The sequence below is a fragment of the Cordyceps fumosorosea genome (assembly GCF_001636725.1).
Source record: "Cordyceps fumosorosea ARSEF 2679 chromosome Unknown scaffold_3, whole genome shotgun sequence".
Lineage (NCBI taxonomy): Eukaryota > Fungi > Ascomycota > Sordariomycetes > Hypocreales > Cordycipitaceae > Cordyceps > Cordyceps fumosorosea.
In genome coordinates, this window is record NW_017387303.1 from 1,002,232 (window position 1) to 1,017,412 (window position 15,181).

The 15,181-nt window shown below is 53.2% G+C and overlaps 5 protein-coding genes across 5 annotated transcripts; 3 read left to right on the forward strand and 2 right to left on the reverse strand.

Annotated features, from left to right (window-relative positions):
- Window positions 1-509: 509 nt before the first annotated feature.
- Window positions 510-2,387, forward strand: ISF_02008 (hypothetical protein; the record flags this gene model as incomplete). Its single annotated transcript, XM_018845615.1, has 3 exons — window positions 510-592; window positions 701-1,057; window positions 1,103-2,387. The coding sequence occupies 3 exons, from the start codon at window positions 510-512 to the stop codon at window positions 2,385-2,387; spliced, it is 1,725 nt and encodes a 574-aa protein (XP_018707338.1).
- Window positions 2,388-2,717: 330 nt separating this feature from the next.
- ISF_02009 (hypothetical protein) lies at window positions 2,718-3,119 on the reverse strand (the record flags this gene model as incomplete). Its single annotated transcript, XM_018845616.1, has 1 exon — window positions 2,718-3,119. The coding sequence occupies one exon, from the start codon at window positions 3,117-3,119 to the stop codon at window positions 2,718-2,720; it is 402 nt and encodes a 133-aa protein (XP_018707339.1).
- Window positions 3,120-4,313: 1,194 nt separating this feature from the next.
- On the reverse strand, window positions 4,314-5,132 carry ISF_02010 (cytosolic Cu/Zn superoxide dismutase; the record flags this gene model as incomplete). Its single annotated transcript, XM_018845617.1, has 2 exons — window positions 4,314-4,807; window positions 4,874-5,132. The coding sequence occupies 2 exons, from the start codon at window positions 5,130-5,132 to the stop codon at window positions 4,314-4,316; spliced, it is 753 nt and encodes a 250-aa protein (XP_018707340.1).
- A 4,624-nt stretch (window positions 5,133-9,756) lies between these two features.
- On the forward strand, window positions 9,757-10,707 carry ISF_02011 (hypothetical protein; the record flags this gene model as incomplete). The annotated part of the gene is made up of 1 exon (XM_018845618.1): window positions 9,757-10,707. The coding sequence occupies one exon, from the start codon at window positions 9,757-9,759 to the stop codon at window positions 10,705-10,707; it is 951 nt and encodes a 316-aa protein (XP_018707341.1).
- Window positions 10,708-11,912: 1,205 nt separating this feature from the next.
- On the forward strand, window positions 11,913-14,346 carry ISF_02012 (hypothetical protein; the record flags this gene model as incomplete). The annotated part of the gene is made up of 3 exons (XM_018845619.1): window positions 11,913-13,755; window positions 13,822-14,207; window positions 14,308-14,346. 3 exons carry the CDS (start codon window positions 11,913-11,915, stop codon window positions 14,344-14,346), a joined length of 2,268 nt encoding a protein of 755 aa, XP_018707342.1.
- Window positions 14,347-15,181: the final 835 nt, after the last annotated feature.

The window sequence follows — 15,181 nt, forward strand, 5'->3', positions numbered from 1 at the left end:
TTGTTATTTTAAAGGGCCTGTTTGACGCTTGCCATGACTGGGTTGAGGCTGGCTGGCTGCCGTGTTTAACCTCTTCTCTCTACGAATTATGTCAAGGCTGCGAATTATATCGACTGGCTACGAGTCGTGTTACGGCTACACGCCGCTTTCTAAGCACGATAATCCCAGCCCTTTCTAGAGTCTTGGAGATATGTCCTATAGCTAGGTAACATCTGTTAGGGCTATGATAAATGATGCTGAGATGCAAGAGTTGCTCTGCTGTGTTGTGCAAGTGGCGCTCGTGTTGATAGTGGAAGGTTCTTTGCCCGACGGCAGGTTCCTGGCCCGTCTCATCCCGTGGAGAAGGAAGGAAGTGAAGGGGCAGGGAAGGAAGTGGTTCTCCATGACAAAACTACGGCCGCCTACTCTGTCATCTTGCACAATCACGACCAGAATAAACTTTGGTATCGTTAACATCTTGTATTATTTACCCAGCTCTCTTCCTTCTCGGAGTGCTCGACCCAGCCACCATGCCAAACGACACACCAATAGCCCAAGGCGCCGAAGCTTCTACCCCGGTAGCCAAAGAGCCGAAGCAAACCTGGCGCCGCACGTATGTTTGACGCTGCTTGCATCTACAGCCTACCAGTATGTAGCCTGAATCGCAATGCTAACCGCTGCTGTCGCCGCTGCGGATCAGCTTCTGGCCTGGGCTTTTTAGCTACGTCGGTCATTGGCAGAAGCTCTCGCTTGACGAATTCGAAGCCATTTGCCACATCATTTACTATACCCCCCCGCCTCATGCTATTCACCTGGGATGCCTGTTTGACCTGCTCAGGGTTCGACGTCGAACCGAAGAGGCCGCTGTCTATATCCGCGATGCGGTGAACTCGCCATTTGATCAACGGCGCCACTCGTCAGCGGTGCAGCTCTCGAAGCTCAAGAAGGCTTGTTCGAAATTAAGCGAAGCATACAAGATAGACGAGTACGCTTGCACCATTGCAGTGGAGAACAAAGGCATTCTAGACGACGCGGCCGCGAGGGTTCTGAAGAAGGAGCCTGACAATCTCGACGCAAAGTATGTGCACTTCTTTTCCGAAAAAGTTTACGCTTTGCATGATAGGTCAGGGGAGGCTCTAAATGAGCTTCAAGACGTCATCGGCGGCTGCGCTTCCGGTACGGCTGCGGCTTACAAGACGCGGGCAACATTCCTCGGCCTCCTGCATGTTGGGGAGAAGATGATGATGGATCTGACAGCCGCATTAGAGATTCACAAAAAGACAATAGGCCACGCGCAACAAGGTCCAACTCCAGGAAAAGGAAAACAACTGGAGGAAATCGAGATGCCCGAGGGTCTTCGCAGTAAGCTCCTGGTTCAGCGAGGGTTGCAATATCTGTTCATGGCTTGCGCTGAGGCCATGATCAGCTTTAGCACTGCCAATGAGTCTCCGGCAGAGAAGCGTGCCGAGTCACAAAAGCTCGCCTGGAGCCAGGCAAAACATGCCCTCCGCGATTTAAAGGACTTTCTCGGGACTCTCCAATACTCTCCCAACTGGCCTGTCGAGGTTTCTCTGGAGATGCATCAGATGATTATGCAGGTACCGAATGCGAGATGGCCAAAGGCCCAGATTCGACGGACTCGAGTTTGCCCATCCGTCGAGTACAGTGTGTACCCAGTGTCGCGTCTTTTCGAAGCTCGCCCCCCCGATGACCTTCCAGATTTCCTGCCACCCTCGCCACCAGAGTACCAGCCATCAGCGCCTTCAGACTTCCTACCATCGGAGCCACTAGAGTACTCTACGCCGCCGCCACCGCCGCCACCGTATGGACTTGCTGTAGCTCCGGGGACAAGGAGAGAGAGTGTATCTACGGAAACATTCAGCAATCCGGCCAGTTCAGGAACCGACACCGCGAGCAGACAAAAAGAGCCGGGATGTGAGTTCGTCACGTATCATCCATACCTCGTTGAAGCTCTACACGGGCTGCTTATATGCCACTGCCTGATACAGACATCCCCAAAGGTTATTCAGCGACACGCCTACATGGTTGCACGCCTCACAAGCCTTATCGATGGCTTTCCGCTGTTCGAAGCAGAGTTGGATGATGCCCAAAACAAGTGCTACTCAGACATCTGGCGGTATCTTACTCTTCAACCAGAGTCAAGCACCGGGCTGCTTCCACTTTCACTTCGGTGGCCCGAACTTTGCAAGCGGAGGTCCTCCCAGGGTATTGCCCCCGGCCACAAGCTGCCTGGTAAGGATTGTCAAAATGAGGACCGCTCTTTCGGCGCTTCAGCTAGCTGGACCGCACGCGCCATACATCATTGGCTTCAAGAGAAGCCTGTCATTCAGGGGGTAAAGAAAGTGAAGAAGAAGAGGACTGCGCTGGTGCCAGTGCCAGCTGAATAAACTCAGCAACGCCACCGGGCTGGGCAGCGCCAGAACAAGGCAGTGGTAGCCAGTAGTCGCGTGATGGAGGCAACCTTGGCAAGATTCGTCGGCACTCTTCTTTTCCAGCAATTTGTACTTAACTAGCGTAATCTGTACAGTTTAGGAATATATTTCATCAGCGCTTAAGACCAATTTATCACTGCCATCATCACCACTATGGCTATTATCGCCATTCCTGCGGTCTCTCACGGAACGGATTGTAGCTGGCAAGCTACCTCTTCCAAACTTATACCTGCCGTGTCAACATTGAAAGTATGCACACCCCTCGGGCCAGGGTCCCAGAATCCTTCACTCGCTAGCCTTCACCTGCTCGCAGCCCAGAACGTCCTTGAACGCCTTGATGCCGTTCTTGATGCCGGTCTGGCACACGCCCGAGTCCGAGAACCCCGGCAGCGCGCGCAGCCCCTTCCTGAGCATCGCCTCCGCCGTGGTGATGGCTCCCTCAATGTCCGCGCAGTCGCGCTTCTCCCGGGGCGGCTGGGGTGGCGGCGGAGTGGCCGGGCCGCCGCAGCCAATCTCGACCTTGAAGGAGCCGACGCCGGCGGCGATGGCGGCGTCGAGGTGGGCGGCGTAGGAGACGGGCATGGCGGCGCGGAGGACGACGACGCCGCCGGCGATGGCGACGTCGACGATGGCGCAGACGCAGGCGGCGAGCGAGGGGGAGGGGAGGGAGATGACGGGGGCCTTCATGGTGGGCTTGTGTAAAGTAGAACTGGGTAAGCTTTGGGGAAATGAAGAGGAGAAAGAGAGTTTGCCGGAGGGACACTGAGCTCTTCGATTCTACCGTCTCTCTCGGAGGATTGGGGAGGGGGAGAGCGGCTTCTTAAGAGCTTCACGCAGCGCTTTTCCATCTCAGCAGACCATTGTAGAAACTTTGTCCCACCGAGACGCGAGAGGCTTTATACATCACAGCCAAACAAGCAAGACGCCCGCCACCCTCCTCCTACTCACGCAGGAGCTGTTATTCTGCGATGCTCTATGGCAGCGTTGGCAAGTCACTCCATGAATCGCAAGAAAATCCTCTTGTATCAGCAGAGAGACAGAAGCTGAACCATCATGTCTAAGACTTTGCTCTTCTGAAGTGACCCCTCACTTTTTCTTCACTAAGTGAGGAGAAAGCCGCCCACCCGCATCCAAAAGTATGCCCGTCTGTCTACCCTGCTGCTGCCCGGAGATGTCGCTTGGCCCAACTCGGCCGATACAACTTCTTTGGTATGCCCAGGCGTGAACGAGCCAGCACCATGTCATTAGCTCCGATTTAGAATGAACGTCCCCGGAATTTAAAGGGGAAACCCCCCCCCCTTCCCCCGGGGAAACCCTTTATCTTTGGAAATGAAGGGGGGGCGGGCGATGGCTGATGGCATCCTGCTTGGGCTGCAAGTTGGTTTGGTTGGGTCGCAGCGCGTGGCCCCCGGGCGAAAGACAAAGGCGAACACGATTCAACTGCGATGCAACCAAACAAAAAACTTCTCTTCTTCAGAAAAAGATGCCATCATTTCCACATATAAATCCTGCGTGTCTCACTGGTCTCGGGTGACGGACATGGGATAGGAGGTCGGCTTACTGTGAGCTGTGTGGGCCGGTCCAGCTCATTCGGCCTCGGGGTCATGAAGCAGCAGGATTGTATGTAGCAAGCGCACTTGGCGACGAAACATTGCTACTAGGGCTTTCTAGTAGCATCAAGTATATAGTGGTCTGCCATCATCGGTTGTATGTCAGTTGGCAAACGTACTCCGTTGATCGTATTCTTGTATTAATGTACTAAACAGTCATGTATGTAACTCGAAACCCCCAGTTCGAAACGTTCATCGCAGGCGGCTGTACAAGGTATCCCAAACGCCATTCTTTTTAACCCAATTAATTCCAACAATTCAAGACTAGCAATCAGAGCATCATAGCAGCGGCAGCAATGGCAAAGAGAGGAGCGGCGACAGCCATCTTGGCGGCCCCAGCAGTAATGGGAACCGTAGGAACGGGGTTGCCGATGGTAGGACTGCCGACGCCGCGCGAAGCCGAAGGGGAGGCGTAACCACCGGTAGGGTGAGCCTGGCCGCAGTCAGGAGACGGAGACGGGAGAGTATCTACCAGGTGAAAGTCGGCACAGGTCAGGCGGGTGGTGTTGGCATAATGAACGACAAAGGAAGCGTTTCCGAAGAAGGCAGGGCTGCCAGGCTCGAGCGACACGAAAGGATCGACGAATTCGGCGATGAAAGGATCAGTGGTGATCTTTCCATGCTTGCCGCTGAGATCGCCGACCTGACAAGATGAGGGCTTGGAGTCGTCGCAGGCGGGCAAATCGCCGCGCTTGGTGGGATCGAGGTGACCGAGAGTGGCGGTGCAGTTACCGCCGACAGCGGGCTTGACGTGGAGGTGGTAGACTAGTTTCACCGGCGGTTAGAATGAGTGATAAGAGTAGAGTGCCACAAGGCGACAAGAAAACATACTGAAGGGACCACCAGACTTGGGAAAGTTGGAGAACTTGACGGTGAACTTTGTACCAACACCGTCCTCGGGAGCAGTGGCAGAGATGGATCCGACAACGTTGCCGACGAGGTCAGCCTGCTTGAAGAAAGGCTTGTCGGGCAGGGTGCCAGAGTAGGTGACGCCGTGGGGGTTGTTGTTGATGACCGGGGTGTCCTCGTAGGCGGCAACGTTGCCGATCAAGGCAGCCGAGGCGATGGCGAGGATCGTCTTGGTATACATTGCGCGTTTGTATTGCAGGTTGACGTGGGTTACGGAGTATGCTGGCGTCAAGTATTTGCGGTACAAACGGGGGCGCGTTGCAGACAACGGCACAGAGCGAGTGTAAGCAGCGAAGGGATATGACAAGAAAGGATACAGGTTTTGCGCGCGACGAAACAATGGAATATTCGTAAAACGATGGAAATGTTAAACTGACGGGATAAGGAAAGGGGACGCAAACCGAGGGGCGAGGGGGGAGGGCAAGTTAAATAATAAGCAGAGACATAGGACGAGGCCGGGTGTTCCAAGGCAGCTGCGGATGTACATGCCTACCAGCATACCTTAGGTAATGAGATGGGCAGCAGCCCGGCCAGCAAACGGAGCCAAGCGGTTAACGAGTCACACGCTTATTTTGCAGTACGGAGTACGTGCTGTTGTGGCTCAGTAACCTGAGGTACAGTTTGTACGGCAAGGCTGCAGGGAAACGGGAAACGGGAAGAGGGAACCAAGGAAAAAGGATACGAGTAGCATTTGATCGGCGGTCCAGGGCGCCGTTGGTGTGAGTGGGGGCGGAGCCCGTTTCCTTGTGGCTTGGCGATTTCTGTCTGGGCATTACATTTAGCGTCACTCTGAAGGTTACAGGGCTGGGTGACGAGGTAACATTGAAAGGTGATATAAGTACACGTATTACTCTACTTCTTTGTTAAGCAATATATTTCATTATCACTTTTTGTGACTTCGAAATTGCACCGCGTCGTACTGTACTGCACAGCAGTCTTTTGGTATCTAAAAGCCCAGCCTCCAGCCGCGCCGCAGCCCGCTCCTGCGCGTCTACGAATTCGGGAGGTACAAGCCAAGGCCTTGTCTAGTGGAGCCCCTGAGAGACTACCAGGGGATAAGCCCAGCGCCGCCAGGGGGCCCTGCAGGAGCGTCACAGCTCTTCCTCGCTGGGGCAAAACATCCCAACGGGCCAACCAAATGCTTCCTCTGCTGACACTTTGCAACTTGTGATTTTTAACTTTGGTTCGCACAGGTACGAACTGGCCTCCAAATGAGCTGGCGCGACCATTCGGCGGAACAGACTCTCCATCTCCTATCATCCCATTCCTTTTGTTTCCTGTGTCATGTTGCTAATTTCCCGAGTTTGCATAGGCCATGGCGAATTCGTTTGTCTCATGCATGCCTCCCGCAGGAGACCGCATCGCATGGCGCAAGTCAAGCCTCGTTTGACCGCACCAGAGACATTCGCGAATAGCGTCAAGACCATCGCTCGCTCGCTCTCGTCAATAAGAAAACTTGAAGCTCCCAGTCTAATCAGTTCGTCTCCGCAGCTCCCCTCGCGTTCCCAAACCACGTCGATGCTGGCCCATCCGTCCTGTCACAACGGAAAAGCCCCAGCCTGCACCGGATGACTCTCTAACAGGGGCCAAATATGTACATGCACACTCGAATTGTGGGGAGGAGCATTACGCAAGGAGAAACACTTTGCACGGCCGGTGTTCGGCGCCGACGCCGTCGGTTGTGATTGTGCTATCGGTCCCTGCACAACGGCCAGTCACCATCTCAACCTAATTTACCTTTGTCCCGCCGCTGCCCTGCGCTGTCTAAAACGTCATGATCCCCCGGCAGGCCGTCATGCTCACTGATCATGCAATGGAACATGCCTAGTTCGTCACCCGCTAGGCCGCAATATACCCACGACACCAATATGTTAATAAACAACCTGAACAACCACACTCTGCTCCCTCCTCTGGAATCACTGAGCAGTCTGTCATTAGTTTTACCCCACAGCTAATCTCAGGCTTGGCATCCAACGCCCCAGAAGGCTGCTGCGCACGGCTCCTCTTGACACCGTTACCAGCTTCAAATTCACAAAATCACCAGCGCCAATACACTGGCAGATTGGCAACTGGTAATTGGTCGGCCTACGATTCGTCCGTTTTGTCCTCTGCACGCCGTGTGCGGCTCCAATTTGCCGCAACGTTTCGTTCGACGTCTCGCAACCCCCCCGGTTCCTCACCCTCGTCCGCCAACGCCCTCTTAAGATCCGCGACCGACTAAGCAAAACGTGTTTGATCTTTCCCCTACCTTCTTCAGAATTTCTGCGACTGCCGTGTACCCGATCTCGCCAACGCCGTTCCCCTCTAGCCATTTTCACTTCACCACCGCTACTTCGTACTAGTGTATGGATACCTTGAAACCAGCCGACGTCACTAAGCAGCAAATCTACGAACTGCACCAACTTGCGAAAAAAAAAAAAAAAAAAAAAAAAAAAAATAAATAAATAAAAACCGCCAAGAGCTGCTGTAAGCGCCGCCAAGCTACCTAACAACAATGAGCACCCAAAATGTATGCAACGAGAAGCCAGCCGCTGGCTGTGCGCCACGTCAGACCTGCTGGTACAAGTCACACCTCTAAATTTAGCAAAAATCCACCTGCAGCCGAAATCCAGCGCGGCAAGACGCAACCTCGTCAAGTAGCTACCCTGCTGTAGGCTACATCATCGTTTGCTCTGGAGCACATGGCGGCGGCGACAAAGGAAACCTTTTGAAGGCATCGAGTATAGGGCGTTCGCATATTCTACTGGCTGCGCTGGCTGCGCTGGCCTGCCTCTCCATGCGCTCACAAAGTCGGCCACGGCATCCAACTATAAGCAACTTTGATGGCATAATCATTTTGTGAATAAGAGGAGAACGATAAAAAACAAGCTTCGTTAGAACACAAGTATTGTTCAAAACGAACGACTCATGCCTCCTGGCATCATGCTACCAGAGCCACCTCCTTAGCGGAGCAACAAGTTCCTGATGCAATGCCTCTGGTCTGGTGTTGATTCAACATCGGACCGAAGTCTGCGAGCCTATCAACCTGTCGCAAGTTTTCCTCCTCGAAAATGTTACTTCCCAATTCTCTTTCCTACAAGTGAAGCCAGACAAGAAGCGCCTTTGTCGACACACTCTCACGTTGTATAATTAGATATGCCCGTCGCATAAGGGAAGCCCACTGGAAACGGTCCGCGGCCATCGCTCCGAGCCTCTCTAAATTCTGTCGTAAGTCTTTGAGGCTGTTAATTCCCAAGCAGACACATGCCTCTGTTCCACCACTCGTCATGGATCAGCATATCGGATCAAGACATGATCCACCATTTTTAATCCCGTCGGCCTTTACAACCGATTTTTCGGGTCACAGCCACTGTCGCTTTTTAAGACAAACTGTGCAACGCTCGTTGGCCTTGCCATGTGTAACGCACAGCGCCCGAAGCTCTTATGGATACTTGCCAGGAGAATCAAGCAATATTCACGATTGTGAGATGCCCGCGGAAGAACAAGTCTATTTAATTGTTGTCTGCTAAACTGGCACGACCCTCATAGTGTTGGCTTTCCGTCGAGAGAAAACAAGGCCATGTGGTGTAACGATATGCAACGTGACGCGGTCGAATACAGACTCATACTAATGTGCGTCTATGTAATAATTAATGCTACCAAAGAGCTGCAGTCAAAGACAAAAACGCAACTCCTTTTCAGTGTGCGTTACAGGTCAACCTACAACGCCAACCGCCCCCCGGCATGCGCTGACCCTGACCCGTCATGCGTGCTTTTGCCGGTTCATGTCATTTCCGTACTACTGGTCTTGGCGAAATCCAATGAAAAATTGTCTGGTTTAAATGACATGGGGCAAGGCGAAGACTCGATTTTGCGCTGGGGCAAGGGCTGCGGAAAACACGCGGGAACAGCCTGTCAACCCTTGCCTCCCGCTATGAAAGTGGCAAGATGCTTGATTGCACTCAAATCTAGGACTATGCGATGAAAAGTCAAATTGCTACAGTAGAATAGCTTTTGAGCTTTATAGTGCGTGGGTAAGTGATGGTGTATGACCCTATCTATTGAGAACCAGTTGCTTCCCGGCGCAACACAGCTGTCTCTCTGACTGCTTCAGAACATCGACGGAAGCACTCATTTCTTTTCTCTGTAGATTACAACCGATTTCTGCACCATCGACACGCAAGCCTCCTCCACCATCCTAAGACATCAATTCTGCGGGCCACCCTCATTCCCGCCGCCATCGTAAGAAACTAGCCGTTGACAAAGGCAACTACAGGGTCTTCTGTAACATCGTGCTTCAATCACACGGGCTAATGCATCTTCGCGTGGTCCACACCAATGAATCATCCGCTTAAGTTTCCCCGGAGCAGTACAGCGAACGAGGACGACGGCTACATTGCCAATGTCTTGGTGGCCCGTACCGTTTGTGTAGCAGGTATCGGCAGACTTTTCGTTTGCGAAATTCGCCTGCAATGATAATATGTCTCTCGCTTCCGTTCTTGGCTTTCTGAGTCGAAGGCGGTCTCGGCCACTCGTTGGTTCAAGAAGGGTCGCTTAGGAAGTGTGGAGGAGTGGTATTTCGGGAGCAACGCTCGATTCGGATGAAAGCGCACAAGACGGGATGCTGGTCGAGTTTCAACCATGTGAGTAGATGTCACTTGATATATAGCCATGTGACTGCTGCATGCTAGACTCGAAACTGTCTGATAGCATCGCTTTCATTATCAGGTTATTGCGGGGAGTTTGAAGTCAACCACATACATGTCACACATGTCATTGTAGATCTTTGACGTGCTTTCTTTACCAATCCGTCAAGACATAAAGACATGGACCCCACCCTTCTCTTCCGCATCCAGCGGCGCGCTAGACGTGGCCGGGCCGGCCCGCAGCCGGTTGAACCTATCCTCCTCGACATTCACAACGGCTTTTGCGCGTATGTTGCTAGCATCCTGTGCAAGGCCCTTGGCCCCGCGTACTCGGGTGCGCCAGCATCGAAAGACTCGAAATCGCCTGTTCAGCAGCCGCAAGTCGCTGCCGCGACCACCCCGACGCCGGCACCGATGCCCAACGTCCGCCTCGTCCACCTCCACCCACCAGAACGTCTCATGACGACGGGCTGCTGGTGCCCGAACCCGTCCAAACCTCGCCAACACCACTGGCGCACATGCGGCTGCTTCATACCGCAACACATCGTCGCCCCCGAGGCCGTGGTCGAGCCGTGTCCGCATCAGCCGTGCCCGCCCGCCTTCTCCTACAACCCGGCCGAGCCGCCGGCGCGGACGACCGTCGCGCACCTGTTCTGCTTCGACCCGCTGGCGGCGAGCGCCTCGTACATGCGGTGGTTCCTGGCCATCCAGGGCCCGCCGGACACGCCGCCGTCGGAGGAGGACGCGACCTACCTCGGGCGCTGGCTGACCGACTGCTACTACAGCGACGACCACTACCGCGGCTACGGCGTGCCGAACCCGTACCTGCCGGTGCAGGACCGCGACACCGGCCGGCCGCTGTACGATGCCCGGTGGGACGAGGTGCCGGCCACGGACGAGCTGGCGCATGCGCACTTTCGTCTGGTCAGCCGCCTGTTCATAGAGCTGCGCGGCGACCCGCCGGAGGCGAGCCGCGCAGGGTGCTGGTACGATGCGGAGCGCGTGCACAGCATGATTCGCTGGGACCGGATGAGGGTGCAGGAGACGATGGACGTCTTCTTGCCGTTTGTGCTGCAGGCCAAGGGGGAAAGGCTGATGCAGGCGGCGGCACCGGCGCCGGCGCGACGCTGAGGCAAGATGGGAGGACTGGAGGGGGACGCTGCGAGGATGACGGGAGTTGAGGGGAGTTAACGGAACTTGCTTGTGCTAATGAATCAGAAAAAAGTTACTTTGCTTGCTTATGGAGAGACAGACTATGAATCCAATGAAAACGATATGTTGCTTGGGCATTTAGTACAGACGCGACAACTTGACATTCCCATGAGCAAACATCTACGGTGCAGCCAACAGCCACTTCCTACCGCATACTTGCATACATAGCTTTTATTCCTTCCACGCGACTCAAAGGCTTACCGCTACTTTATTACAGAGCTTGCGAAGTTAACTGAGAGCGTGAAAGCACCCGAGCTTTGAGGCAGAAGCGGCAATTGGGCCGGCGAAACCCATCCGACGACGCAAACGGAGCTGCTGTTGCAAACTGCAAACGAGTGAATTGGCAAACAGTACCTTAAAAGGGCTCTTTTGAATTTCTGCACTCCTAGAAATTCTCTCCCCTTCCAAATTTCTCCCCAAACCTCGCTCAGCAGAAACCTGACCTTTCTATTGCTTTTCGATTCTACTCGAGTTGCTCTGAACTGTATCACCTTGCATGCGCACAACATCAAACACTGCTTAAGACTCGCTACCCAGTCTCACAGTGAGGATATTTCTTCCTACAACCCCCCCAAAACGGCTGAAACACTACTAAGTTGACTGCGGAAGGTTTGAGCGACGGGTTTGCCCTCTCAGGGCCCCTTGGTTCGACAGGATGCCGTCTGCAACAGGCGTGTCTGTGGCCCAACTCAAGCTCATCATCCACCACGTTTTCCTCACGCCTGGGGATCCCCAGAAGGGAGATGATACCGATATCACTAGAACCAGCGAAGAGGCTCTCTTGGACTACCTCTGTCGCGCTTTGCGCAATTTTGGCTCTCTCGACACCTTCCAAGCCTGCGGCGCTGTGCCTCGAGCGCTTGAAGCCCTCAAGTTTCTTCGTGATTCGAAGAACCAATTCGGTGATCTTGATGCGCAAAAAGTGGGAGAATTTTTTGAGAGACTTTTAAAAGATGGTGTTTACCGCCCTCATTATCAGTTCTGGAATGACGGATGCTAATTTTGTTTCAGGTGGCTTTGCTCCCGTCCATGTTTAAGTCCAAAATGCGGCCGTCATTGTCAGTCGCGACAACGACTCGATTATTTTCGAGGCCTCTGAGCTTGTACCCAAGAATCAGGATATAATGAGCACGCAAGGTCGACTCAAGCGACACTTCCCGGGCTCCGCCGTGTCGATTCCATTGGCCGTGTTCAACGACCCCGACCTTCATTTCTCCTTGGCAGATGCACTTGCCAGGATGGGCATCGAAGAAGTCAGAGACATGAAGCCCATGGTGAAAAAAGCTAGCCAAATGCATATTGAAGAACGAGACACTACCAATCCGGCTATTGTCACCGATTTCTTGACCACTATCCTCTGCGCACTCGGGGAGCGCGTCCAGGTCCCGGTCCTCGAAAAAAACACGCGGGAACAAGTGAGCTGGAGAAACGCCCGTATGCCCTGGAGACGATCGCCCCTGTGGTTGCTTGCTCGCATCACCATCCACACCATTTGTTCTCGCGCGGGTGAGACGCACGTCTACAAGCAGTTCATGGTCTTCTTTATGTCCTCGCTATTGGACGTCGCAGTGTCCTTGGAAATGCCATGCGAGACTCTCTACTGCATGGTGGCAAAGATATCCGGAAGGCTGAAGAAGCTTGGAAACGATGCGCGGGATTGTTTGCGCGGCCGTGTGGGAACGGCAATGTCGACCGCCGCCCAGCGCATCGAAGCATCCTGGAAGAAGGCATCCCAAGTCTTGGATGCGACCTTGTCGATGCGCGAAACTTCGCAGTTCTGGCGCAAAGATCAATACGGCTCATACCCGAACATGGAAGCCTTTATAAACTCCATTGATTCACGCGACACTGATGCAGCTAGCTTGGACTTCAAGCCCTCTTGGTCTGTGCCAAGGCATCAGGAATCAGAACTCCCCAAGGCCCTTTTTTCTGGGAAAGATCAAGAGGCTGCTTTTCAGCTATTAGCATTTGAGAGATGGGTTTCTACATGCTTGGATCATTGGCTCGAAATGAACATCGATGCCAACGAAACTCCAGGCAGGCTGCTGGATGTGATCAAAATTTACCACCAGAAAGCAGCAGCAAGTTATGCTCGAAACCCCGAAGCCACCTCTTTGATGCTTTTGACCATTATGGAGCTCTGGGTTGCGTGCGATAAGTCGGCGTGTAAGGTACACGGACTGCTACAAAAGTATGCTCATGAAATCCCCGGCGAAGTGCTCCAATCTCTCATATTACCTTTCAAGAGAGACATGGAGCGCCTTCGGTGCATCGAAAACTATTTGGAGGAGCGCAAGCTCATGGCGTCGGAGCGAAACCCGTCTATCTTCTCAAGCTTTGGCGAGAGTAACTCGTTCGCCGTTCAGTTCTTTCAAAACTCAGCTGAACATGGAAATCTGAAAAAAGATATCGAAACTTGGGCAGAGGCTGAAAGAAAGAGAAAGCGTGAAGAGTTCCGAACCAAGCTTCAAGCCTACGAGTCCCACACAGCCAAGGCCGCAGGACGACAGCATGAGTACTTTGCAAGAGTCAACTATAAAACAGGGCATGAGTACCAAGTTCACTCTCGATACTGCCAGCGCTGCTATCATAAAAAAGAGGCCAAAAATCTCACCATCGAGGTGCATGAATGGCCGCTTCCATCCGATGATCTCGCAGCACAAAATGTGGTCTTCGAGTTGAAAGTACCCACGGCTATCGAGCGTTGGCGAGACGCCGCTGCGTACATGATCTCGTCTGTTTTGAAGTCTACCAGCAGACATTCCTATGAGATGGGCAAAGAAGATGCTCTGTCCGACTACCTAGCACAGTACTATTACTGTCAGAAGTCGAAGCGTTTTGGGCTGGTTTCGACAACCAAGTCTCATCGCCGGACGCATCGAAAACTCAAAACGCTCGGAACCGCGTCGGAGGGCGAAGTCCTTCTCAAGTCTGGGTTGAAATTCCGCTATTATGACAACGTCTTGTGTAAATGGGCGGCTTGCTTCCAGAGAACCGACAAAATCACAACCCATTGCACCTACCGGCTTTCAGGCCCATGCAGCAGCCTGCGACCATTTATGTTCCGCCCGCCCGAGTCTCCAAATGGCAAATCAGCGAACCACATCATCTCGCAGCAGTCAGAATGCCCAGAGCACCTGTCATTGGAAGAGTTCAGGGCCATGGCGGCTTTGCCTTGCGGCTACAGAGTGCAGTGGTTGAACATACTCACGCAGCTTCGCATGCCCGTGCTCAACTTTACCAACAAGGACGTTCTTCAGATTCTTTTGCAGGTTAGCAGACAAGTTGGACCTCCGGAAGACAGTGTATACAGAGCCGGGCATCAGTTTCCCAGTCGCGAAAACTTCGCCATCGCATGTGTGGAAGGACTCGAGGCCGCTCTTGACAAGATGAAGGAGAACTGGGAGTCATACCATGCTGTCGGCGGATTCATTGCCCTGGCTGCTAGGCTGATATCTCTATCAAAAGAAGAGAAAGCTTTACGCCGATGTTTCGAGTTCCTGGACAAATGCCGCACAGTTCTTCGGCGCTGGATGGCTCTTTTACAGGAGAAAGTGAGGCAGGCGGAGACCGAGGGCACTCGCGCCGAGTTTCTTGAAAACAGTCTCCACGTGGCTCACATATGGGTCACGTCGTTTGACATCGACGAGGACCATCTACGAACGATGTTGCAGTCCACAGACAATGCAGCCATGCTACTTGAGGCGTCTATTGCTGCACATGACGCGTCGGGTGGCGTTGGGGGCCGATCGATCGCCCAGCTGCGATGCGAAAGAACTCTGTTCAAAGCTTTCAATTTTTTGAATGATAAGATCTTGAGAAGTGAATGTCCATGTCTTGACATGGCGATTCAAAAAGCCTGGTCGGCATATCCTGGAGGGGCGACCTGGGCAGCGGCCTCACATCCACACACACACTGGATGACCACTGCCATTCAGGCCGCAGGAACAGATCTAGAGCTTACTGTACACTTCAATATATTGACAGGAGAGCTCCTTGTAAACGGAAATCCCTTGTCGCGGCTGCCAGCAGAGTATGAGCAACATCCAGCCTACGCGGATCTCTTTGGCAAAGTGGCAATCGAAGTTCTGCCAACGGATTTTCCTGGAATGAGCCTTTCGTCCAAAAAGTCGTTTCACGGACAGACCTTATTTTTTGGAATGAGTAAGCGTGTACCCGGTGATTTACTTCTCGTGGCCAGGTCAGCTACGCAGGTGTACGACCTGGTCCCCTCCAGAGTTTTCGCACAAAGTTTACCACAGAAGTTTGTCAACAACTATGTCCATTGGTACGGCAGAGAATCTCAGGTCGTGGAGTTTCGTGATAAGAAAAATCCTTGGAAGTCGTCGCCGGATAAAACTTGGATTATGAAGAGACAGGACCAGGGATGGGT